Here is a 26,356-nt window from a genome sequence, read left to right as displayed (position 1 = left end):
TTTAAAACAAAGAAAAGAAGCAATATAGGAGAATGGTCAATATGCGCAAACAGCGGGAAACTGTATACTTGTGCATTAGTGCATGCATTGTGCGCATGCCAATAAGTAAATTCCGATTTAAAATTTGTGACATATAAACATGCACATCATCCCGATCACTTTATTTAGCGTTCATCTAAACACTATGTTCGGATTCATCAATCGGAATTAATTCCGATTGAAACAAAAGTTGACCATGTAAACGTAGCTACTGGCTGTGAGTGTAGCCATAGAAATGTAGGATTTCACACTTGAAGCTCTCACACAGCGGTCTTGTCATTTGTTTTAATTGGTGTCATAATCCAGCAGTGCAATAACATATTTCTCGCCTACATCAAAGAAGAAAGTGTTTTAATGTTATAGATTCATTTGAAGAGACCAGACTGGTTAATGAGTGAGTGTGTGTGTGTGTGTGTGTGTGTGTGTGTGTGTGTGTGTGTGTGTGTGTGTGTGTGTATTAGAGACTTGACACTCACTATCATTGCAAGAGCAGATGGTACATTATAAGTGTAGCGTATGTGTGTAAGAACCATCTGTTTGAAACAGAGTAACCCTTCTGTGCTGGTGTCCCATAGGTTATGGTGTTTACATATAACTCATGCTTGCATAACACATATACAATATATCATTACACATGAACCAACAGGGTTCCCATGGTTATGCAAAACCTGAAAATATCAGGGACTTTCAAGGCCTGGAATAGTCATGGAATTAATTTCTTAAGTATTAGAAGTCATGGAAACTCAGTCAAACCAGTTGACAAATCAGACCAGATTTAGCTAATCACTCTCAATTGGAATGATTCTTGAAAGCCTTATCCAGTAGTCACGAACAACTAGAAAGGTCACGAAGAAGTCGTGGAAATTCATTAGTCAAACCAGAGTGCTACAACATGGATTCAGGTTTGACAGAGATTGTATCTAGTCTCTAGTTATGCAACATTAGATTTAACAAAACTAGTTTCACTCAAGCAAAGTATCCGTCTTTGGTTCATGGTTTGAGAGTGGTCTAAGGACTTTCAAGGCTTTGCTGCCTCTTTTTGTAGCACCAGCCCCCAACACCTGTGCCTTAGCACAATTAACTAGCCAATTAGCCTGTAAATCTCTGCTGTTAGTGGGATAGATTGGCAGCTGGGAAGGGAGTGTTCAGCCCTGAAGGAAGGAGGCATTGTGTAATTACAATCGCCTCTTTGTGTGGTAGCGTTGTGTACATTTGCACCTGCCTGTTTATGCGAGTGCTGAGGGTGTGTCTGTACACATTTTAGTGTTTGAATGGATACAGTACAGTGTATATTTTATTGGTCTTGGGGTATTAAATCGTGCACCTTTCTGTACACTTCAGCTGCAACCTGCTTTAACACACCTGGAAGTTTTTAGTAATCCTGAAGACCTTGATTCGCTGGTTCAGGTATGTTTGATAAAGGTTGGAGATTATGCAGATTGATCACTCCTGGCCTTAAGAGGGCATTCACACTGCCAGCAGTGATACAAGTGACTGGAAGTCATTCGTTTTCATTTGAGAGCTGGTGACAGCAGATTTAGATAAAGGTGAGGGAAGGCACACAAAAGAACCAGTCCCCAACCAACACCGTCCATCTTAAACACCTGCTACAGCATCCTCAAGTTAAAATTTGGTCTTGCCAGAGTTTTTTTGGCCTGTTGTCAACTGTCCCAAAATGTAGGAAGAGAAGGCAAGAGTAGAATCATATTTAGAAGAGTGACTCCATGAGGGACTTTCAAATGAAGGTCGTCTGTTTTTGCAAAGGCTGCACAGTAGGTGTTGTGGACTGTGGAGGTTGGCGTGGACTGCAGTGTTTGTGTGTGGCTAAAAAGAGGGAGCCCCTATCGCTGTCAAACCTGCCACCATGCCTGCTGGTGTGAGGAATTAATAGCTGTCATCACGCGCGGCTCCCTGATGAGAAATATTTAGTCTTTATCGTGAGAGAGTCATGGTGTTAGAAAAGAGTTACAGCAGCTAACCTCAACTATTTCTCATTGCTCTATGCTTTTTCTGTTTTTTTTCCCTCTGTTTTGTTGTTTTCCTTTCTCTTCAACCCTTTCTTTCTGACACTCAGACACATTCTTTCTTTCTTTATTTCTTCTCTCTACTTAGGGAAGCTGTCATTGGACATGATCACAATCTAGCTTCAATAAGAAATCCCCTGCTCACCTTGCCATTACAATATTCTAGCACAAGCAAAACTCTGTAACCAAAAGGTCTTTTTTTTTTTTTTTTTTTTTAAGTTGAGCTGAGGATTTAAAACATGTCAATAACGAATTTTGACAGTGAAACCAGGCAGTGATAGGATCTAGGTCAGGGGTTTTATGGTTTCAATGGTTGCTTTTTGTGCGTGTATATGTGGTTAACTGCATTATATCATGCCTGAAAAGCTAGCAATCCTGGAAATGTGAAGATGCAAAGAGTGCTCTATTAATCCAGAGTAATCCAGTGTGCTTTGCATCCAAACCCTTGCCAGCCACGGTGAGATTATAATCTTGCGTAGTGGCCTGGCTGTTTATGATGTACGAGCTTTGAGTCATGGGCTTATCTGTCTTTCTGTTACTACAGTAGTGGTGGTCAACTGACAAGTACTGACACAAAGGTGAACTGCCACTTTTGTTAATCAACAAAGTCGGTATAGTTCAGACAAGAGGTTTTCAAACTGTCCCTTGAGCCTCCTCTGCACTGCACGTTTTGGATGTTCCCCTTATTTAACCAGCCAAATTAGCTCATCTTCTGATTAGTAGAGTATCCATGACCTGAGCTGTGTGTGTCCTAAAAAGTAAATGCTGTGGAGCCTCTAGGTTTGAAATCCCTGGTTTAGACCAGGGGTAGCTAACCCTGCTAACTCCCGTAGGGCTACCAGACTTCATTTCTAACTCTGCTCCAACACACCTGGCTGTCATTTTCAAATAATCCCGAAGACCTTGATTATCTGGTTCTGACGTGTTTGATTAAGGTCGGAAAATGATCAAATATTATATTGCCTGATGGGTGTATTGGTGTCACTAATGCACTGTGTATGTGATTGAAGCTGGTACATTTACGTTTAATGGGATTCATATGTATGACATGTCTTTTGCTTTCTGACATCCTGTTTGGTGTCCATTATGACTATTGGATCACCTATTTTATAGCAGCATAGCAAAATTTATTTTAGCCTCTTTATTCTGAATATGGAGAATACAGTCTCCTCCCTGGCCATTCTAGCTTAATATTTTACACATCTTCATTCCCCTTTGTTCATCCTCCCACCCTTATACGAATCTCTCTCTTGTTCTCTCCACTGCAGCATTAGACTCTCTCTCTCCCCAAGCTGGAAGTGTTGTCCGTGCAAATGCTCTGTTCCTCCGCGCCCCAGGCAGTGCTCTAATGGAGTCCAGGTCTCGAGAGGGATCAGGGTGGGGGGGAAATGGACGAGTAGACTATCTGCTTTTACGACCATATTAGTGGCGATTCGGTTGGAGGAATGAGTTTGCGAGGTGCATCAGTCAAAATAAACAGTGTTTACTCTGCTCTTGCTTTGCTTTGTCACTATTGTCAGCTCTGTTCGCTATAATTATTTTATGAAATGTGGCATTGACGAGGACATGCCGGAAATGGAAAGGGCCTGGGCACCAGCCCTGTGGGATACCGTTTGAATGACCTCTTATTTTCTATGGTGCGTGGCTACAGTAAAGACAACACACTAGAGAAGTAGAATCCTTTTCTTATACATCTGATGCTGGACCAATATTTCTCCTCATAAATTTAGCGCTGTGGTTCGTCATTAGGAATAATACAAACACCAGCACATTATTTTTGCATGGTAATACTCGCTCAACAATAACCATGCCTTCAATACCCAAACAATACATATCTCTAAGTTACTGATGTTCAGCAACGTTTTCAATCTTCGCTTCTTTTGAAGGGAATATAAAAGTCAAATTGATCTGTGAGAGTGTGTGTAAGTGGATGTTTACAGCTTGTCGGCCTGATTATGTGTGTGACTGTCTGTTTAGACAGGCTTCTTCAGTAGTTTGACAGGAAACAAATTGTAGTTTTCATTTCTGTTGGTATTAATTATAGTCTTTGAAATGGCTTTTGTCTGCTGCGTTTTACTGTCCTAAGAGACATTCAGAACGGCTGTATTGTTCTCGAGTTTGATTGTGTTGACTATGGAGTTTTTCATTACTGGAGGCTGATGAGACTTAAACAATCAGTTAACAATGGGCTTTTTTTTCCCAGATAGAGATGTTCTGGCTTCATCCAGCACTCTAGCCTGTATTTTCATTGTCTTTTTAGTCTTGTTTACATATCAAAAAGTCAGGGGGCCCTCAAAATATGTAGCACTCAAAAAATCAAAAAGGTGTACTAAAAAATGTATTGTCACTTCTCTTAAAACAGTGTGTTCTTATCTGATGCAACCATAACCTTAAGATCAGAAAGAAACAGGCATGCAAAACTTTACAGTACATCGATTAGACCTTACTGTATGTATTCCTCCCTGTGATCAGTTTGGCTCCTGCCATTTTAACAGGATTCTTAGCTTATGTGCAGGTCAGGCCCAAGGCCAGAGGAATGTGATCTATTTTTAACAGTAGCCTAAAGCTCAGAAAACTTGTGGAGTTTAAACTTTAACTGTCCCTCAAAAGACTAAACTACTCTTTAAACAAGCTTTGGAATGCCCTGATCCCGTATTGTTGCCCCCTGACATTTAATTAGCGGCAACCCACCGTTAAGAGCAAGTGCGAACTTTGCACCCTTTTCACCCTACACGCTGTTTTTTGGTTTAGTTAACGACCATCTCTCAGATGATCTTTCTTACGCCTGCCAGCTGGACCCCTTTCTCCCTTTTTCACACTTCTACTCTTTTATAGGCCACGTTTGAGGACAAGTCCAGGCATATCCTCATCTATTAGTGACTCTGCCCCAACATGAAAGATAGGGTGAAGTCCTCAAGCCTGCAAGGCTACATGCTAGCCAAGCTTTGGCTTGATGGACCATATCATGTCTTATCCAAACATGGCAATGGATATGCTTGTATCTAACCTCTGAGTTGTGGATTCTGAAACATCTGTCTTTGCCTTCTGCTAGTTGATACTTTAGCATAGTGGTTCCCAATTTTATGCAGACTTGCTATGGTTGTCTATAAGATTGTAGGGTGTTCCATTAGATTTGTTTGTTTTTTCAGAGATGCACACTTTTTTGAATTCACACTGATGCAGACTCATAGCATATTGTACATTTTTATTAGACATTTAAGATGTTTGTAGAATAGCCTGCACAATGATATGAGTGAAACCATGATATTAGGCTTTTGTGATTCACACTCGGCCTCATTAATTTCAGCTGAACTTGCCATGAGCTTGCACCTGCATAATGATGTTTCTTTATAAAAATAGACCAACTTGGTGGCACACCACCTATTAAAAAGAAGCCAAAAAAGATAAGGAATTAATTAAACCAGACAAAGGAGGATGGGTTAATAAAAATGAAAGTTAAGCCAATGAATGTTTAAGAAATGCTTAGACAGTATAAGAACAAGAAGGTTAGATGTTCTGCATGCATCTTTCTTGTCTCCACCAATAAAGTCTAAGCTTTGGCATCTGGAACTCCGTGACTCGAGTGACTTTCTTGTAAAGAAGAGAAGACTTTTTCCACGACGCAAGTAGCAGGAGCATTCTCACATTTTTATTGCTATGGTAGCCAAATCCAACTCGCAGTGAACATTTTCACTTAGGTTTCCTTTCTATTATAAATTGTAATTATTGCCAAATTTGAAGACCAGAGCAATTGTTCGACAACTGTGCATTGACAGGAACAGTTATTTAGTGCTTGAATGTCTGCTTGAAGTGCTTGAATTTGTATTAGTTGATTTTGTATCAAGTATACTAGCCATCTGTTTTCATGTTTGTCATGTCTTTGATTTGTTTGTTGCTGCATTAGCCCATCAGTGGAAAGACACAGGCTGATTTGGCTCTCATCTTTAGTTGTTGTAATTTTATCTCGTTCATAGCACTAATAGCATGCTAAACATGGAAAGACAAAGCAATGCACAGAATTACACAGCTGGGACAGATCAGATGTGGCTCTTGTCTTGTGCTGGCGGCAAAGTGAGTGTTTCAGAGAGCCAGGTCCTGAAGAGCTGAGGAATAATGAGCACTTCCTTAATTAGACTAATGACTTTCACAATTGGTCTTGAACCAGCAAGCATGGCATCACTTTGTCATTTTGGTGACCCAACAGAATAGATGCACTGATTTTTTTCTTTGGGTCCCAGAAGCCAGGAGTCACCACCTGGTTGTGCATGTGTATGTGTGTCTGTCAATGACACATGGGTCATTGCTGATCTGTATCCAGGCAGCTGTCATTGTTTTGTACTTGAGAGCTCTCAAGTGTTCCTCTGGTAAAATTAATTTTCAAGCCACAAAATGCATTCTCGTATCTTCATCGTTGTTACATCTTGGATATTTAATATGGAAACCATTACCATGGGTCCCACTTATGGCAACCTGTTCTTGAGCATGATTACATGATTACCTGCCCTCTATCAGCATGGATGATATAATTAATTATATGATATAATCACTCCCTCATAGCTTACTAACTGATAACTACATCTGACGGTCTCAGCGATGTCCTCATGATTGTGATTGGCTTCAGAAAACTACAAAAAATAGAACAATTGAAGTCTCATTATTGCATTGGATGAATATAATGACTAAAATCTAAAGACTATACAGAAATATTGTCAATGGCAATTTTCATTACTGTACTGCAGTGTATTATTTTTACTATTTATAGATTATTACACTATTTTAATGTAAGTTATGATAATTTAATGGCAATATAAGATTGTTTTCAGGAAATGGAAAAAAAATATATTTTTTAATAATTAAATACTGTTGTAAAAGTTGATATTGTGGCTTTATATATGGTCAGACACTTGTATGTGTCATTCTAAAGTTTTACCAAAATCAAGCTTAAATGGAGTTAAGAGGTTTTTGACCAGTCGATGTCGGACATATTTTGTCTGTCATTTAAAACGGTTGTTTTTGAGGCAGTATTTGAGCTATGTGGGTGCTCAGTTTTTATGTTATAATAAAAGATTAAATGTTAAGCACAGGCTATTTATGACAGTCATGGCTATGACTTGACAACACGTTTAGTCACAAACTCTTTTTTTTATTTTTTATCATTTTATATTTGTTAAATAAAATATATATTGCAAAACTGACAGACCGATGCAAAGGGTGACAAGAAGTAGGCTAATGATTTATAAAATAAAATATGAAATATGAAGATACAAGGTTTCTGCCCAACAGCAAGTATAATTATATTATGTATTTTTATAAAATATATAATTTTTTTAGAAAAATATTTTCAATTAATTATGGTCTTGAATGATCTTTTGGGGTTCTGTGAGATTCTCTGTGAGGTAACTGGGTCCTGAGCAGTGCCAGAGTAATATTTATTTTAAAAATAGTTTTATTGAAGGAAGAACAGAATGACGTATCACATACAGAAAGTGTTAACAATGCTCCTTGTTTTTACAATTTCCCCCCTTTCCCACAACCCACCCACTGAACAGAGAGAAACAATAAAATAAATAATATATATAAAAAATTTAATAAATCCAAAATGGTGCAAGTGTAATATTTAACATAAAATTGAGATGATGTTTTCAGGCTGTTGTGTTAGGGGAGCTGGTCATGTTAAAACAAATGTTACACTGCCACACCCACAGCACTACATTGCTCAGTGGCTCTCCACCTTGTTTTTACTGTAGTGGTGGAGTACAATGACAAATCCATTCTTGACATTTCAGACCTTTTTCTCTGGGTAAGCCAGCATACCTCACTTTTTGTGTTTGCTCTGTTGCAAGTGTCCATTGATTGCTGACTAATCGTACTGCAGCAAAAGGTGAAAATGTTTCTGAGAGTGATATGATCATGATTCCACTGGTCTCATCACCAATCCTACATTGAATGACATGCTAAGGCTCAAACTTTAATACCTTTTTCCACTCTGATATGAAATGTCAGAAGTTAAAATGCAGTGTTATAACTTTAACATGTTTTGTGATTTCAAGAATGCTGGGCCAGTATACAGAAGCTATTTCGCCAGAGCAAATTTACCACAGCAGAATCATTACATTTGGCCCAGACTGTGACAGTGACATCTGCTACTGCAATCATGTGTCGCTTGTGATCGCTAGATGTAGTGCTTGAAGAGCTGTCGTCAGCACATTTACCTAGTCTTGCCTCCCAGGTGCTGCTGTTGATCTGCGAGATGGAGGTCTGTGGCACCTCTTCTGTAGTGCCTGTCCTTGGCGTAGAACCAAACAATTCTTTGTTTAGATGACTCCCACTATGACAATCCGGTTATGTCCCAACTGAAGTGCCTAGATCTAAAAGACAAATATATATATATATATAAATATGTATAAATAATGATTGTATTTCCTTGGGTACAGTAAATACCTTGTGTATTTCCTTTTTTGGGTACAGGTTGAGGATACTTTTCACACTTTCCGGTAACTCCATTTTGTGGAGTTCCACTCCATTCCATTATAGCCACATCTTTTTTGGTTTGTCTCTGCATTTGACAGGTTATTGGGGCTCTGAATGTCAATAACCGTGTAAGTGCTCCTGTGAGCTCTTGTCATCTATTGTCCAGAGGGTTCTGTTCTCTTTCGTAGACTTCTACAGGCCTTGACTTAATTTGTTTTGGTATCCACAAGGTTTCACCCTGTTAATGTTAATGAAGTTGTTAAAGTCTTTTTGAAAATAATTTTTGGGACTTTTTGAGATGATTTTTGTAAAGCAGCCAATATCCAGTGCTTCCTATTAAGGGCGATTTGTGTTTCCCTGGTTGCCTAATTAAAACTGTATCTCTGAAGCACTTACCACAGCTTTCATCTGTGTGTGTTTATGTTCAGGGATTAGAATGTGATGCCTTATAGGGTTGAATCAATCAATATAAAAAGTTTGACTTTGATATGATACCAGCCTCTCTTATTCGTTGGAATTGATACCTTTAGGTTACACATAAACAACCATGGGCAACTTATGAAATAAAATGGGGACGGGTTGTTCCATATTAATCAAATACTTTGTAACTTTTGCATTTACACATCCCTTACTGTACTGTAGAAAAATTTCAACAGCCAGTAAAAAGTCATTCATTTTTATGCAAAAACGTATAGCTTTATAGTCATATTTGATCAAACTTGAACAATATTCTTGAATGTTTCATAGATGAAAATGTAGTAGATTCATTAAGTTTTTTTTTTTTTAAAGTATTTCTCTTGTAGTTATTTATTTATTTGTTTATTTTTTCAAAATCTAATTATAATGTCTGTTTGTTTTTTTTGCAGGGTCAGATCCAGGCTGGGCAAACCTGAAACCTACAATATTTCTGTGTCAAAGTGCCCCTGAAGAGAGGAGATGGGCTGGAATATTACCACCTGCAGCACACCCGCCTAAGTCCAAAGGGACTCCTCTCCCAAACCTTAAGCCTCTGCCAAAGTCATGAATGGCCAGATGACTGTGGATTTATAATTTGATCAAGGGGATTGGACATACACCCAGCCAATTCCTACATGGAAAAATAACCCTAAAGCAACTTTCAGGATCGTTAGAAATAAATTATTTTCCAGGCCTGAAATCATTTGGATGGAACCTCAGCCCAGCAGCTTTCAAACTAGAGCTTCTGGGAATGGCAAGATGAGCGCTGTCACTCGATGATGATGGCAAAAAAACAAGATGCCCGGGCACCAACCTACAACCTTGTTGTGGTAGGTTTGTCTGGAACTGAAAAGGAGAAGGGGCAATGTGGGGTAGGCAAGTCCTGCCTTTGTAATCGCTTTGTTCGCCCCAGTGCTGATGACTTTTATTTGGACCACACATCTGTTTTAAGCACAAGTGACTTTGGTGGTAGAGTGGTAAACAATGACCACTTCCTGTTTTGGGGTGAGGCGGTACGAATGTTGGAGGAGGGTGCTGAGTGTCGAATGCATGTGGTGGAACAGACAGAGTTTATTGATGACCAAACATTCCAGCCACATCGAAGTACTGCCTTACAGCCCTATATCAAGCGGGCAGCTTCCAACAAACTGGCCTCTGCTGAGAAGCTTATGTATTTCTGCACAGATCAACTTGGACTAGAGCAAGACTTTGAGCAAAAGCAAATGCCTGAAGGCAAGCTTTTAGTGGATGGATTCTTACTCTGTGTAGATGTGAGCAGGGGTATGAACCGAAGCTTTGATGACCAGATGAAGTTCATCACCAATCTATATAACCAGCTAGCTAAGACCAAGAAGCCAGTTGTACTTGTGTTGAGCAAGTGTGATGAAGGGGTTGAGAGGTACATTAAAGACTCTCACACCTTTGCCTTGGCCAAGAAGAATTTGCAGGTTGTTGAGACTTCAGCACGCTCTAACGTCAATGTTGACCTTGCTTTCCTTACCTTGGTGCAGTTGATAGATAAGAGTAGAGGGAAGCCCAAGATCATTCCTTACTTTGAAGCCCTCAAGCAGCAGAGTCAGCAAATAGCATCCGCTAAGGACCGCTATGAGTGGCTGGTTAGCCGCATTGTGAAGAACCATAATGAAACATGGCCCAACACCAATCGTAGAATGCAGACATCACCTGAATACAAAGAGTATGTTTTCCTTGAGGGTACTTCCAAGGCCAAGAAACTATTCCAGCAACATGTACACAGACTCAAGCAAGAGCACATAGAAAAGCGGCGTAAAATGTATCTTGGCACACTCCCACAGGCTCTCAACTCATTGGTTTCATGCCTGGAAGAGATTGATCACCTAAGCTGGTCAGGAGTACAGAAAGTTCTTGAGAATAAGCGGGAATTCTCCCACTGGTTTGTCATATTGGATGACACACCATGGGAAGCAACACCACACATTGACAACATGGAGGATGAACGCATTCCCCAGGACCTTTTGGAAACCCCTGTAGCAGAGGCAATCTATGAGAGTCACTTAGAACATCTGCGCAATGAGCGAAAGAGAGCAGAAATGCGTTGGGAGTTCAAAGAGAAACTTGCGTCTTCGCCATTTGTTACACCTGGCAAACCCTGGGAGGAAGCTCGTAGCTTTATCATGAACGAGGAGTTTTATCAGTGGCTGGAGGAGCCAGAGTACCTTGATATCTATAACAAATACCAGAAGATTATTATTGACCAAGCCAAAGAGGACTTCCAAGAACTTTTATTGGAGTACTCTGAATTGTTCTATGAGCTTGAAGTTGATGCTAAGCCCAGTAAAGAAAAAATGGGTGCCATCCAAGAGGTTCTTGGAGAGGAGCAGAGGTTCAAGGCCCTCCAAAAGCTTCAGGCTGAGAGAGATGCCCTGGTGCTCAAGCATATCCATTTTGTATACCACCCAACTAAGGAAACCTGTCCTTGTAGTCCACATTGTGTGGATGGCAAAATAGAGCAACAATTAGCCCTTCGTTTTCCCACTCGATATTCCTTTGATGGGAGCTCAAAATCACAGTTTGGTGAGGGAAAGGTAGATAGAATTAATCTTGTTATTCTTGGCAAAGATGGACTTGCAAGAGAGTTAGCTAATGAGATCAGAGCCCTGTGCACCAACGATGAACGGTATGTTCTAGATGGAAGGACATATGAACTGGCTCTGCGACCTATAGAAGGAAATGTACGCCTTCCAGTAAACTCCTTCCATACCCCCACTTTCACCCCACATGGTTGCATCTGCCTCTACAACTCAAAGGAATCCTTATCCTATGTTGTTGACAGTATTGATAAATTACGAGAATCAACCATAGGCAGAAGGGACACTAATCTAGGTCAGCTTCCCTTGTCTCTCCTGTTGGTCACCAAAAGAGGCGTTGGTTCAATTTCTGACATTGGGGGTGAAACAGCACAAAGTCTCATCCAACACGGTCAACAAGTGGCTAGCAAATTACAGTGCAGTTATTTAGAGCCTGCTTCCCCAGGTGTGGGCTATGGTCGCAATATAAATGAAAAACATTTAAACCAGATCCTCAAAGGTCTGTTAGACACGCGAAGACCGTCAGTTAGTCTAAGCAGTAGCTCCCCACCCTTGCCTGCACTTGCAAGTTTCAGAGACTCTCAGCAGAGCACAGAGACTGACTTACGAATTGTAATGTGTCTAATGTGTGGAGATCCTTATGATGTTGACCAGCTTCTTTCCCCATTCTTGCTGCCCCAGCACTGTCGGCCCTCTTCCAATTTATCCAGTGGAACATCAGTTTCGTTGGATTTATCTGTTGGTGGCCAAAGGCAAAGCATTGATCTTGCTGTTCTATCTTACCACTCATCTTTTTCCTTACGTAAAAGCAGATTGGTGCATGGTTACATAGCAGTGTACTCCGCCAAACGGAAGGCTTCCATGGAAACCCTTTGTGCCTTCCTTTGTGAGGTCCAAGACATTATTCCAGTGCAGTTGCTTGCTGTTGCAGAGACTCAATCGGAACTCGCAGACTCTGAGGTTGTCCGAGAGCAGCTTGCCCAAGCGGAGGAACTGGCCCATGAAATTGATGCACGTTTCAGCTCTGTGATCTGTGGACCTGGTGGTGTGGTGGGAGGCTTGCATCGGATAGACCACTTCCAGCCATTCTTTAAGGAGGTATTGGAGAAAAAAACTATTGTAGAGGCAACACATATGTATGACAATGTTGCAGAGAATGTCACCGGTGAAAATGTATCTTCACCTCGATGTGGCTCTCCAAGCACTACGTTGCTGGATTCAGAGGATGACATTGAGCCCTCCCCACCTTATCCCACATTACGGGATGATGGTTTCAAGCTCCCTGATTTGGAGGGTGATGCCTTCTCACTCATCTCTGACATCAACACTTTTGAAAACAAGCTTAACAACAAAGTCCCACCTCAGGTGAGACCAAAGCCCAATGTCACCTTTGACATTCCCAAACCCCAAAACATCAGTTCATACATGGACCTGGGCCTACATGGACCTAACAGGCGCTCATTAGTCACCTGGCCTCCAGGAACTGAAGGTGGTTATGATCCATCTGACTATGCTGAGCCCATGGATGCAGTATCAAAACCTCGTCCCACAGAGGAGGAGAATATTTATTCTGTACCACATGATAGCACACAGGGCAAGATCATCACTATTCGCAATGCAAACAAGAGTCATTCTAATGGTGCAGGAAATGGATCAGACAGCGAGGCTGATAGCAGCTCATTAGAGCGTAGACGAAAGCTGTCTGCTCTTGGAGTTAAACCTAGGCTGTATCGTGATCGCTCCAAACGACTTGGAAAGTTTAGCAGCTTCCGCACAAGCTTTATTGGCAGTGATGATGAGCTTGGAGGTCTCCCCAAGACTAAAGAGGATGAGCTTGGAACACCGAAAGGGGACAGTTCCTTAAATGAAGAAGGCGAGGACCCAAAGAAGAGGAATATCTTGAGAAGTCTTGGTAGAAGAACTACAAAGGTAAATTGTATGGTATTATTTTAAAGCATGTATATTTTGGAATTATGCTTCAAGGTCTCATATATTGTAAAGATCACATTTACAGGCTTACTTTATACTTTAAGATGATCTTAATTGATTCAAACTATCTGTTTATTAAATACTTCATATATAAAAAAGTCAGTTTGGGCCCAAATACACTTTGCACTTGATGTGAACTCAAGTATTGTGAGTGATTATCAGTGGTTGTTTTTCCACTTTTTTAGTGGAAACCGTGTGTTTTTAGATTGTGTTTAGATGTAAAAACACAGTGGCAACTCTATTTACTTTAGATGAACAGAAAAATGTACACCTTGATTTGAGCTTAAATACAAAATCAATGTCTTAAAAAAGCACCAGTCGCATGTGAGAGACAGCTGACACCGAGTTCAAATATGTAAATCTAACCTATCTTTGTAACATTCACTTGATTTTGAACCCAGAAGAAAATGGCCCAAATCCAGGTACTTCCATTTGAAATTAAAATCACAGCACATACTTTAACTCTTAATGTCTTGAGAAATGCATTTTTGTGTTCACAACCCTTTAAATGTATTATTCAGATGACATATAGCCTAGTCAATTTGAAAGATTATTTTACAGAAATGGTCTTTTGTCTAAACAATTTTGAGGTATAGTGGTATGCATTATTTCTTTTCTTGTTGAAAAGTCTTTTCTTAGTGAAAGTCTTTGACCCATGCTCAGTCTAAATGCAAATTACAGACTTGGTGCAGTAGCCTGATAGGCTGTGTTTTACTTAATTTTCAGAAAGTAAATCCACAGAGAGAAGACATTTTATTTAATGTTTCATGGTTGCACAGACTTTGATCCTTTAGTTTATCTGGATGCCTGTGTGGCAAGCTTTGGTCAAGGTTGATTTTTTGTTATGCTGTGGTGCATGTCCATTAAATAGTGGTTTCTTTAAAAGACAAAGCAAAAACGAAACAAAACAAAAAACAGTTAGACTTGACTTAATGGCGGTTGAGTGCTGTTCACTTGATAGTTCCTTCTACAGCATGGCCTTAACAATGCCTTGTAAGTTGCTTTCGATTTTTTTGCTGGGAATACTACTATAGCCGTCACTCCCATAATACACTGTATTCACACAAGCAGAAATTTTAGTGACTGCTGTTCTCTTTGAGCATGTGACAGCCTAAGGGCATATGAAAGCATTGAGCCACCAGTTCTTCTCATTGAACAGCAGTGTCTTTATTATTTCGGTATGGTTAGAATGAGGCCATTGGGTTAAATCACCTTGTTTGCATTAATTGCCTTATGGGACTGATCCATAAAGGAACCCATAAAAAGCAGCAGCCTAGTAGCCCCAGGGATCTGTACTGGTTTAAGCTCTGTTCAACAAAGACTGTCGCTTTTTTGATGTTAAAGGAGTTAGAATAAGCCTTTCCTGTTTTTGTCTACTATGCTGTACGCACTTTCTCAGTATGTTGGACTGCGAGGCCGGAAATGTTAACTCAGCCTTTTAAAATCTCCTCACCCAACAAGTGGAATGTTTTAAATTCCAGCGTCACCTAGTTCCATTTCTATTGCCCCCGTGACTTTGCACCAGCATCTGCAAAGCGAATGGTTACATGGTAAAGATACCAGGGGACGGGTTACAATGAGAAGTTTCCCAAAACTGAGTACTTTGTGCTTAGGTTAGTGAGGCATAAAACATAGCTAAACATTGTATTCATTCAAATTGTAACACTAAAGTATCCTGTCATGTCTGAAGTTGCAAATGGGTGGAGTAGCAGTTATTAACATGATGTAACTGGTTTGCTTTGTGCGCCTTAGTCTGGGTTGCTGTGTGACCTGCATTGCAGGGTGAACGCATTACTTTTGCATAACATTGCCATCCCAGTAATACTCTCTGTGAACTGTAATTGGAGCACAGATTCTTTACAGAGAGCTGGGAGAGGGGAGGGTGGTAATTATGTAAACGTCTATTGAGAGGAGCCAGTAGGGATTTAGGTGAAATCTGAAAATGAGGAGAGGAGTGGGGAATGTAAAGAGATGTTAAAAAAAAAGAGAGAGGGAGAGGGAGGCAAATGTGGCATGGCTCCTGAATGTGTGAAAAGCAGAGCTTTGACCTGCAGATGTACCAGGAAGCTGGGATGCCTTTTAGCTATGGAGCAGACAGACTTGGGCCTAATAATCGTCATGGCTTTTTCTCTTGTCTGACAGTACCGCAGACACACTGGCCAACAAGCCATGGTGCCTTGCTGCAGAGCATTATGGGAAGGCAGGAGTCAGAGAGGGAGAAATGAGCAGTGTGTTCTCCTGTAGAACTCTAAAATCAAAAGTCAAACTCAATGTACCTTAATATACAATGTCACATGGCTGGAATAACGTGAATGATTTGACCATGTCTAGGGTGGTCTTATGCACCCTGTCCCCAGTAAATATTTGTGCACTTAAGAACAAATTAATTTCATTGTATGAGATACAAAATATAAAACCAAGTGGCAACTAATGATGGTAGACTCAACTAGTCATTTCACTTTTAATGAACTGGTATCAAGGTGATTTTAGTGGATGCGTATATGAAGTCCGTTCTCTTCAAGTTCAGAGTAACTACGTGTAGGCTAGTTCTATGAACTATGAACATGTTCCACTAACACTTTTAATTTGAACAATATAGCTATTGTTTTTCAAAGCCTGTTGATATCCTTTTGTATGCAATTACGTGTGGCTCAAGTATGCGTGCATTGCACCTAGCTTAGCTCTTGTCATTTTACCACGAAACAAAATGTGTTTCTCTCCTGTCTAACAGAAAACGCGGCTAAAGGGACGTCAGTCATCATTGTCCAAACCTCCTGAGAGTAACTACTTTGGAGTTCCCTTGGCCAACGTTGTCTCGGCTGAGCGGCCCATTCCACTCTTCATCGAAAAGTGTATCCGTTACATTGAGATTACAGGTAAGTGGCACATATGCAACATTTTGATGTTTTATCTGTACATCAGAGTGAGGTATTGGAATTAGCTAGCAAACACTTGCATGCAAACATAAACAGTGTGACCCCTTTTTATGAAATGGTAGTTGTGAACTGACAGCTGGTGAACTGTCTTCAACTCTAAATAATGTGCTTTCTCATTAACAGTGGAGTACATACATTTTACATTTGCACAAAATGTGTACAGATATATAAACCTGCTGAAGAGTAATGGTAACAACAAAGTATATATACATTTCTGAAGCTAGTGGCTGTGGTCTTTAGACGCTTGTTAGTGTGCCTGCCTCCCATGCCTGTTGACGCTGGTTCAAATCCCACTCCGCATCCAGGTCAAGGCACCACTGCAAGTGATCCTAATAGCACAGTTTTAATGGTGCCATGACCTTGATAGCAGTGATGTTAAGTGTAATGAAGGCAAACTAGTATGAGCTAAGCGAGTAAACCTCACTTCCCTGTCCTCAAGAGGTGTGCTAGTAACTGACGCTAGAGGCTGAAGTTAAATCCAACTCTGAGCAGTGTAAGTAGAAATCTTAGCTGATTTAATTTGATCTAGCTGGTCTCCCAGCTTGACCAGAAACCCCTCTAACCAGCAAACCAAACCAGTCTGGCCAGACTGGGAGACCTACTAAGACCAACCTTAGGCTGGTTTGATGTTTTTGTCAACCGGGTATATACCTAACCTGTATGTTAAAATGAATGAATTTTAACATATTAAATGATCCTACGGAGCTTAGTATGCGAATAAGAGCCTCTTATATCTAGCATTATGGTAATGCAATGCATGTACGGAGGTATGTGCGCTTGTTAAGCGTGTATCTACGCAGCTGTGATTTGGGTCGGTAGCATTAGCGCCATTAGATTCCAGGGATTAAGCTCATCAACTGAGAGCAAGTGCATGTGCTCCGGCCGGTGTTTTCTGTAATGCTGAGTGTTGGAGAACACATCAGTATTCCCTCTGGGATGCATCAGTCCATCTATAGTTTAGATAAACTCAACACTGTGCAACCTAGAAAACGTGACAAAAATGGGTTTCCTATCATTCTCTGTGGCAGCCCAAAAGAAAAAAAAAATCATAGCTTAAGAATCCACTATATGCTCGTATGTATTATTACATGCTTACTACGTGAAGTGTATGCATTTCAGAGCCCTGACCCTTGAAGAGAGCACTCGACCCCACCCTTCGGATCATGTGTGTGAACCACTAGGGGCAGAGTGGAGTCAATGGACCTGTCATTAATAGTTTTCTCAAGTCAGCTCCTGATCTTTGTTCCTCATTTCCTTTTCACCCCGCCCCTCTCCCACCGTTTTCATGTTCTGTTGTGTATGTGTGTAAGTTGCCAAGCCCCTTGCGGTAATTTTCTGCCTGATAACTCCCTCATTGAGATCGATATCACATAGCAGAAATGGTGAACAATCTTTCAGGCTCAGCTCTTTTTTTGTGCTCTGTGGGTGGAACTGCCTTCTACAACAGCCTACAGCGTGATTTGCTGATAGTACTCTCAGTGTGAACACTAGAGAATATGCGCTCGCTCACTCAAAGTACCTTACCCATCAAAACAATACAACCTCACACAACCTTATCAGAATTACACCAAATTGCTTTTACAAAGATTTTTGTAGAAAAATGTCAGGTTGACATGTTAAGCAAGTCCCTGCTAACAGCAACGGTTAAGATGTGCTTAGTCATGCCGGCTCAGTCTTGTACATATAGCAACACGGTGTCTTTCACTGCCTCGTAAAATCTAATTTAGGGATGGGTCATGGTGGTCATGTAAAAACCAACTAGTTGGTTTATAAGGTCAGCTATTTAGATTTAGTTTATATAGTAGTTTATATAGTTTTAAACCGTATTGGTTTATAGCTTCAAGCATTATCAAATAAGTAAAAATATTCATTAAATCACAAGTGGAAGGCTATGTGAAGATGAGTTATGTGAATGACATACGAATTCTGATGAGCTTTTTGTGGATGTCTGCAAGTTCAGATTGCCTGGGAGCCTGGACTTGCCTAAAACAACATGCCTAATTATATAGGTTTACTTCACCCAAAATGAAAATGTTGTCATCATTTACTCACCCTCAAGTTGTTCCAAACCTGTGTGAATTTCTTTCTTCTGCTGAACACAGAATAAGATATTTTGAAGAATGTTTGTAACTAAACCGTTGTGGGGCACCATTGATTTCCATAGTATTGAAAAAAAGTAAAAAAAAAAAAAGGTAAATGGTGCCCACAACTGCTCGGTTAGCTACTGGCATTCTTCAAAATATCTTAATTTGTGTTCAGCAGAAGAACGTGAGTATATAGACAGGCTGGAACATACAAGTTTGGAACAACTTGAGGGTGAGTAAATGATGACCGCATTTTCATTTTTGGGCGGACTATCCCTTTAAGAACGACTAGTTGTTCAAACCAATGTTGACTAACCAATTATCAAAGTACACTTTTCAGAATTTTAGGGTTGGTCGTCTCTTGTGCTCACCAAGGCTGCATTTATTTAATCAAAATCACAGTAAATTCATTAAAATAACTTAATACATTTTAAAATGTTATTTATTCCTGTTATCTGAATACCTGTAAGCTGAATTTCGAGCATCTTCACTGTCCAGTCTTCAGTGTCACATGATCCTTCAGAAATTGTTCTTATATGCTAATCTGCTACTCAAGAAACATTTCTTCTTATCAATGTTGACACCAGTTGTGCTGCTTAATATTTTTTTGTGGAAACGTTGGTACTCTTTCAGGATTCTTTGATGAATAGAAAGTACAAAAGAACAGCATTTATTTTAAATGGAAATCTTTTATAATATTATCAATGTTTTTACTGTCACTTTTGATAAATTCAATGCATCCTTGCTGAATAAAATAAATAATATCTTAAACTAGTAATAATGAAAAACTAGTGCATGCCTAGTCTAAACCACTTATTTTTTTAAAGCACAGTTCATCCAAAAACCATCCAATTATTCTGCATTATTTATTCACCCTCATATCATTTCAAACCTGTTTTTCATTCTTTGTCACAAAGAAGGGGAGTTTTTGAAGAATACCCGACCCACTCCTATCAGTATAATAAAGTGAACGGCTGGGTTGTCAAGTTCTAAAATGACCAAGTTATTTATTTATTTATTTCTGGAGAAGGATTCACATCATTTTCTCCTGTTTCTTCTTGTGTTTGATGGGGCAGAAATGAAAGCACAGTCACAGACTGTTACGTAACCTCACTTTTATATAGTTTCTATAGGGATCCAATTTCTGTCCTTTCCGTTCTGCCCTCTGGGCCAAAAATACTTGCATTCCTCTATTGTTCCTCTCATTTCCTGTTCATTCTTCTTGGTAAATCTGTCTCCCCCTTACATCTCAACATTTAACTTCTCTTTCCTCTTTATCTCTGCTATCCTTCTCGTATCTGTCAGTTCTTTTCTCACCGTTGCAATGGGATGGTATCCGAAATGAGTGCTGGGTGTTTTAGGGCCATGAGGTTTACCACACTCACCTGAGCGTTGACAGCACCCGTACCAGAATTAGTCCAGATAGAGTATGGGAACAGGAAATGCAGTATATAGTCTCTCAGCCCACAGGTAACTTTGGAGACCCTATTTTAATATGATTCTCATTATGAAATACAGTAGAAATAGTTGTAGTTGTAGAGGGGGATATAGCAGGGAGTGTGACAGCCGTTGGAGGAGGAGAAATGCTGAATTGGCTGGAACTGGCCCCCGGAGGATATGCTGAAGATGATGGCAGGAAGCGGCAGGAGTTTGTTTGGACATGTTGCGGGGTTAGCTGTGCATTAGTAGGGCTTTAAGCAAAAAGGTCATGGTGAGTCTCAGTTAGAGAAACCCATGAGGCTCAAAGTGCTCTCCGTTTCTTAAAATGTCTTAACATGATGCTCTCTTGACGTTGCTAATGGACTGGATGTTCGGTATGAAGGCCAAAAGATTTAGATGGATGGACATTTGAAGGCATGAGAAAAATTATATAATAAACTGGAAATATGGTGACTTCCTTGTATTGTCCTTGACTGTCCTTCAGAGGATGTTTCCTTTCTCCCTCCAATAATCCTGTGGCTTCTGTTATGAATGATACTTTTTTCTCAATACTTTTTGCTCATCTGAATGTAGTTTGGTCATTTTGATCAACTTGCCCTTAAAATGAGCATCAAAACATGTGAGTTTCTATACTTGCTAGTTGTGAAGCATATAGATACACTAGCCTGCTGGTAATAAAAAGCACATTCAGGGTTTATGTTGGGTTAAGGCTGATCTAGTATCTACCTTGGTTGATCTAGTAGCCTGGGGACAGAGTGAGAATTTCAGACCAGCTGATGAAAACTGTCACTTGCCATTAATGGGCTACTTTTATGTTGTCTCTAAATTTAACATTTGTTGATCTTCTAAACATTATTTTCGTATTTGATATTTTTGTATATAAATAACATACAGAAACTGTATTTGAAATTGATAAGGATCAATAAATATTTAATCCTGTTACAAAACATAAGAAATTACATTTATTATGATTTTATTTGACAAGCACAACACGGACGAATGCACACAGCGCCGCTCTGTTTAGACGGGTTCGTGTTGAAGAGCCACTAACAAAGTAATATATTCACATGATATTCTCCCTTTTAAAATGTAAGCGAGTGTAAATGTCAGCAGCATTATCATACGCGTCTAAATTATTGAAGTCTGTCAGGTAAAACGAGAGCTTATTGATGCTGTTTTTATAAGTCTGCTATTTTATTCCAACCGTTACTCCTGATCGGAGGCTTTTGTAAATATTTATTTTATACGTAGTATGCTTCAACTAAGTTTAATGGTGCAAAACTTGTAACCAAGTGCCCATTTTCGGCAAAACTTGGCTACTTACGCACAGCTGGTGCAACCGGTCCCAGGTGCATTGTGGCATTCTTAGAGATGTCAAAAGTAGAATTTTGTGATCAGCAAAAATCTATAACGTAGTATGAAAGTTGATCTTTCATGAGTTTTACGGCCCTTTTCTCGCCTTTTTTCTTTTCCCTCATGTTCTCGCATTCCACCGTAAACACACCCTTCCCTCTTTACACACATTTCCCTTCTTGCAGCTCTACAGAAAAGCTTTTATGGATAATTGATCGGGAGAGGTGAGGCAATCAATGCGGTCTGCCTCGGCAACGCGCCGACTCATTTCCGAGAGTGTCTCTCTGCGTCTCGCGCTGTCTTACTCTTTATCGATGTGCTTGTTTTCTCTCTGCCTGTGTGAGATGGGCCAAGCTGAGCCGTCCTCCGGCTCTTGCCTCATGTCTGCGTCTGCGGGGCAGAAGACACAAGCTCCTCTCTGCCCGTGGCAGCGCTCATTCTTTATGTATGACTGATTAGTCAAAGAGTGAAGATCTGACAGTCGGAGTGTGGTTGCACAATTAGCAACCTCAGATATAAATTAAATATGTGAAATTCATTGTACATTCTGAGCTGGAGATAACGCCATTGCGGCTCTTATCAAACTCTGAGACTGTGTAAATTGAATGGAGTGCAAAACTCATTTATTAATGTCAACTCTCTCTCTCACAGGGTTGAGCACAGAGGGGATCTACAGGGTGAGTGGAAATAAGGCGGAGATGGAAACCATGCAGCGGCAGTTTGACCAGGGTGAGTCACATGACTTCTCTTTAACTTTCTTTTTCTTTCAATCTCTCTTTTTTCAGGTTCTGTTTAGTGTGCTTTGTTGGCATGACAAATATATATATAAATAGCACTCAACTTAATTCTTAAAAAATAAAAAAAATAAAAATTGCCAGCCATCTCTAGCAATTTTGATAGTTTTCACAAAATTGTCATGGGCCCCTAGAATATTTTGTATGAATATCTGAATGCATAATATCAAAAGAAAGAACAGACCCTCTGCTTTGACACAACAACAGCAAAACACATTTTATTCTAGCTTAATGCGTTCTTGTTTTATCAATACTTGAATGTGGGCAGGTTTCATTTTAAAAAAAAAATGTAAGCAAAAAGCTGAGAAAAACACGTTTTTGTCAAAGACTACGTCTGGATGGGATTCAGAACGATGATCAACATTCAAAACATAGATGGAGTAGATCGAGTCCATCAACACCCTCAAAGCTTTACAGTCCTATATCTCGTCCTGGGTCGAGATTTCATTCAGTAACATTAGACAGTTTTGATTTAAATGTGGTTTAATGTTGATGATCTCGCAATTTTCAATGTTCATCTGCTTACATTGTTTTTGCTTGTTTCTGCTTCTTGCCGGTCTTTTAATCAGGAGATTCTGTACTCTTTCAGAAGATGTGTAATAGCGTTCCCTATCGTACAACAGTGAAAACACAGAAAGCCGCAAATTTCCGTCAATGGCAGGGAAAGAGTTAATACTGTATGCGATAACATCGTAAATAAGCCAGCACCAGGTTGAAACTCCAAAACAGTAGGTGGCAGTGTTGTACCTTAAAGCTGGTTGATGCCCGCCATAAAACAGGAAAAGGAAGAATCTCTACTTGCATACTATATAGTAGGTGAAAAACAGTATGTGAGATGAGTGTCAAAATTTTGATGCATTCGATTACCTCTTTACTATGTGGAGAGGAGTTGTGAATAGCAAAGCGACACAACTGATGCCGCTGATCACATGACCGTGACAACATAACGAATGTAGTCATTGCGAATTTCATTCATACTGTGTTGAATATACTTTTTTTTTTATGGTCACGAAGCAAGTTTCAAACCAAATGTAGTACCAACGATACAGCGTGTGTTTTCGGAGCTGTGTTTTTGTGTTATGCCGTGAGTTTCGTGATAACAGAAGTGGAATGTAGACGTAGAAGTTATGTGATTAAAAGAGCAAAAAGGAGGGCTAAGATACAAAATATCCTAACTTGCAGTGCTACATATCATCGAGGCTAAGAACAAAATGTGCACACAAAAAAAAAGAACAAAATGTGCTTTGGCTTTGGCATTTATCGCAGTTCGAATCCCGGCTCGTGGTCCTTTCTGATCTGGACTTCCTGTCCACTCTCCACTATACTAATCTAATAAGTATGGAAGCTTGTTTCTGCCACGGAATAAATAAATAAAAAAGACACTTTGTCTCACAATTCTGACTTTTTTTTTCTCTAAATTAGTGTTTATATCTTGCAGTCTGTACTTTTATAACTTGCATGTGTGAGTTTATATCACACAATTCTGAGAAAATCTGTTGCTTGGTTACCATCTCATGGGCACTCAGTTCCACATAAAAGTCTTTGAGTTTTATAACACAACTAATTGTGTAATACTAGAGGGTAATACTATGTTTCTTTGATGTATAATGTGATATTACATCATAATATGTATGATTTACACAGTACATCAAAATAATATGGTACATTGTAATACCACGGTGCTGTTTGATACTTTCATTGTTACTGCAAAGAAAATGCCCAAATGACTCCCAAATTGCTCAGCTAACTTAAATCTAGTGAAGCTAAGAACATTACCAAACTATAATCAATGACACCCTCCACCTTCCTTCTCTCTTTCTCTCTCTTTTTCTGCTTGTCTGGCCCCCATTAACTTCCACACTCTCACATTACCCCGCTGTTGTAGCAGCATAATCTAAAGACATCTCATGGATATCATAGTACATGCAGAACTCTGTTACTCATATTTGCCTTGGGGAAAAGTTTGAGTGGGACCAGTCACTGTAGACCCGACTGACCTCGCTGCTTTCAAAGAAATGGCTGCTATTCCTCGTGCACGGATCACATTTCCGTCAATGAGCGCATTGTAGAGCAGATAAGCTCAATTAACCAGGACTGATCCACAGCTATTGATCCTGCAGTGCCCACCGAGGGCCATTACGAAAGCATAATGTCAGAGCGCATAGAGTATGCTTGTATCATGTGCATGCATATAGAAGAGGCAGCACAGCGTCTGTTTTTGCTTAAGTCGTGAAATGTATAGTCAAGACTCGTATATATGTCTGTATAATATACTGTAATAGAACATCATGTAATGTCATGTACAATATATACTACCATTTTAAAAGTTTGGAGTCAGTGATTATAAATAATACTTGGTCAAACTTTAGTTTAGGGTCCAATTCTCACTATTAAATATGACTAAACTCCTAATTACTGCTTATTAATGGTTAGTAAGGTAGTAATTAAGTTTAGGTATTAGGTTGGATTAAGGAATGTAGAATATGGTCATGCAGAATAAGGCATTAATATGTGCTTCATAAGCACTGATAAATAGCCAATATCCTAGTATTATTCATGCTAATAAGCAACTAGTTATAGTGAGAATTGAACCCTAAGCTAAAGGGTTACCTAATACTTTTATTCAGGACACATTACATTGATCAAAAGGGATGTTTATAATGTTACAAAAGATTTCTATTTAAAATAAATGCTGTTCTTTTGAACTTTCTATTCATCAAAGAATCCTGAAAAATATTAATCGGCACAACTGTATTCAACATTTCTTTGATATTTAATTATCATCAATGTTTTTTTTGGACAGCAAATCAGCATATTACAATGATTTCTGAAATATCACGTGACACTGAAGACTGGAGTAATGATGCTAAAAATTCAGCTTTGCATCACAAATGACATTTTAAAAATATTGTTATAGATTTTAAAGTATGGTAATATTTAAAATATATCTTTTACAATAGAAAACAGTAATATAATATATATGGATTTGATATAATATATTAATTTAAATAATTTATTTAATTTTATTTTTATAAATACTTTTATTTTCAGAAGGTTATTTGAAAAAAGTTAATAGACAGACAAATCTCTATATTTGATCATTTTGATTGTGGATGCATGTTTGTGTGTGTGTCACTGTAGGCCATCGTGTGTGTGTGTGTGTGTGTGTGTGTGTGTGTGTGTGTGTGTGTGTGTGTGTGTGTGTGTGTGTGTGTGTGTGTGTGTGTGTGTGTGTGTGTATGTGTGTGTGTGTGTGGTGTGTATGTGTTTGCGCCGGAAGAGAAGGTCAGTTAATTACCAGCAGATTGGTTTGGGTAATGAACCGCGAGCGCACACGCTCCACTGATCTGGTCGGGCCCGGTTCGGATCGGCGTGAGCTAATAGAAGGCGAAGGCTCGTGTCTGATCGATCAGATCCCCGCACAGCCAGGTGACAATACAATTACGGTGGAAATTACTGTGCAGGTATGTGCTCGACAGCATCTCAGACAACTCCAGTGAGCAGGAGGAGAAATGTCTGACGATTCACAATCAGGTGCTACACAGCCGTTATCGATCTCTGATAAAATAGAATCAGGATGTATAGAGTAACTGATCTGGGGTCAACTGGATTTAGCACGCTAGACTGAAAGATTACAATAGTAATGCGCATGTAGAGTGAAACGGGGAATGTTTTATAGCTTTATCTCTTAATCATATTGGCAGAACCTGAGATCAAAATTGTTCTGTTTTAATCATCGCTTGTTTTGTTTGAATCTCATAACCTCTCACCTTCTCCCATGCACCAATTTCGCGCCTGCACGCTAAGCACGCATTCTCCAATTAGATACACATTTCGCTGGATCAGCCGAGAGAGTAAAAGATGCTTCCAGACAGCAAGAGTGGGCAGGTTTGATTTTAGTGACAAAAGATTTCAGGAAGACGCGTTGTGTGAATGAAGGAGCTGTATTTTGAAAGAAGCTGACTGTAAAACATGTTCATATGGTGTCCTTGATCCCTCTGATTTTAAAGGGGTTGGTATAATGCCCTTTTCTCAAGATGTAAAATACATTTCTGATGTCCCCAGAGTGTGTATGTGAAGTTTTAGCTCAAAATACCCCACAGATATTTTTTATATAGCACGTTAAAGTTGTCACTTTTTGAGGGTGAGCAAAAATGCCCCTCGTTTTGTGTCTGTCCCTTTAAATGCAAATGAGCTGCTGCT

At 39.6% G+C, this 26,356-nt stretch overlaps 2 protein-coding genes across 2 annotated transcripts in view; one reads left to right on the top strand and one right to left on the bottom strand.

Annotated features, from left to right (window-relative positions):
- gab2 (GRB2-associated binding protein 2) overlaps positions 1-26,356 on the bottom strand; it is a 508,732-nt gene that overhangs the window by 384,435 nt on the left and 97,941 nt on the right. The window lies entirely within an intron of this gene.
- The window catches only part of arhgap35a (Rho GTPase activating protein 35a), a 78,540-nt gene that overhangs the window by 39,516 nt on the left and 12,668 nt on the right, over positions 1-26,356 (top strand). The window contains exons 2-4 of the mRNA XM_079611404.1: positions 9,401-13,486; positions 16,278-16,422; positions 22,011-22,088. Coding sequence (XP_079467530.1) covers positions 9,767-13,486; positions 16,278-16,422; positions 22,011-22,088 — 3,943 coding nt within the window. The 5' untranslated portion in view covers positions 9,401-9,766. The remainder of the gene's footprint in view (positions 1-9,400; positions 13,487-16,277; positions 16,423-22,010; positions 22,089-26,356) is intronic.

This window comes from Phoxinus phoxinus, assembly GCF_949152265.1.
Source record: "Phoxinus phoxinus genome assembly, chromosome: 4".
In the NCBI taxonomy this organism is placed as follows: Eukaryota; Metazoa; Chordata; class Actinopteri; order Cypriniformes; family Leuciscidae; genus Phoxinus; species Phoxinus phoxinus.
Note: the sequence above shows the minus strand (reverse complement) of the source record. Positions and strands in the feature narration are given on the sequence as shown.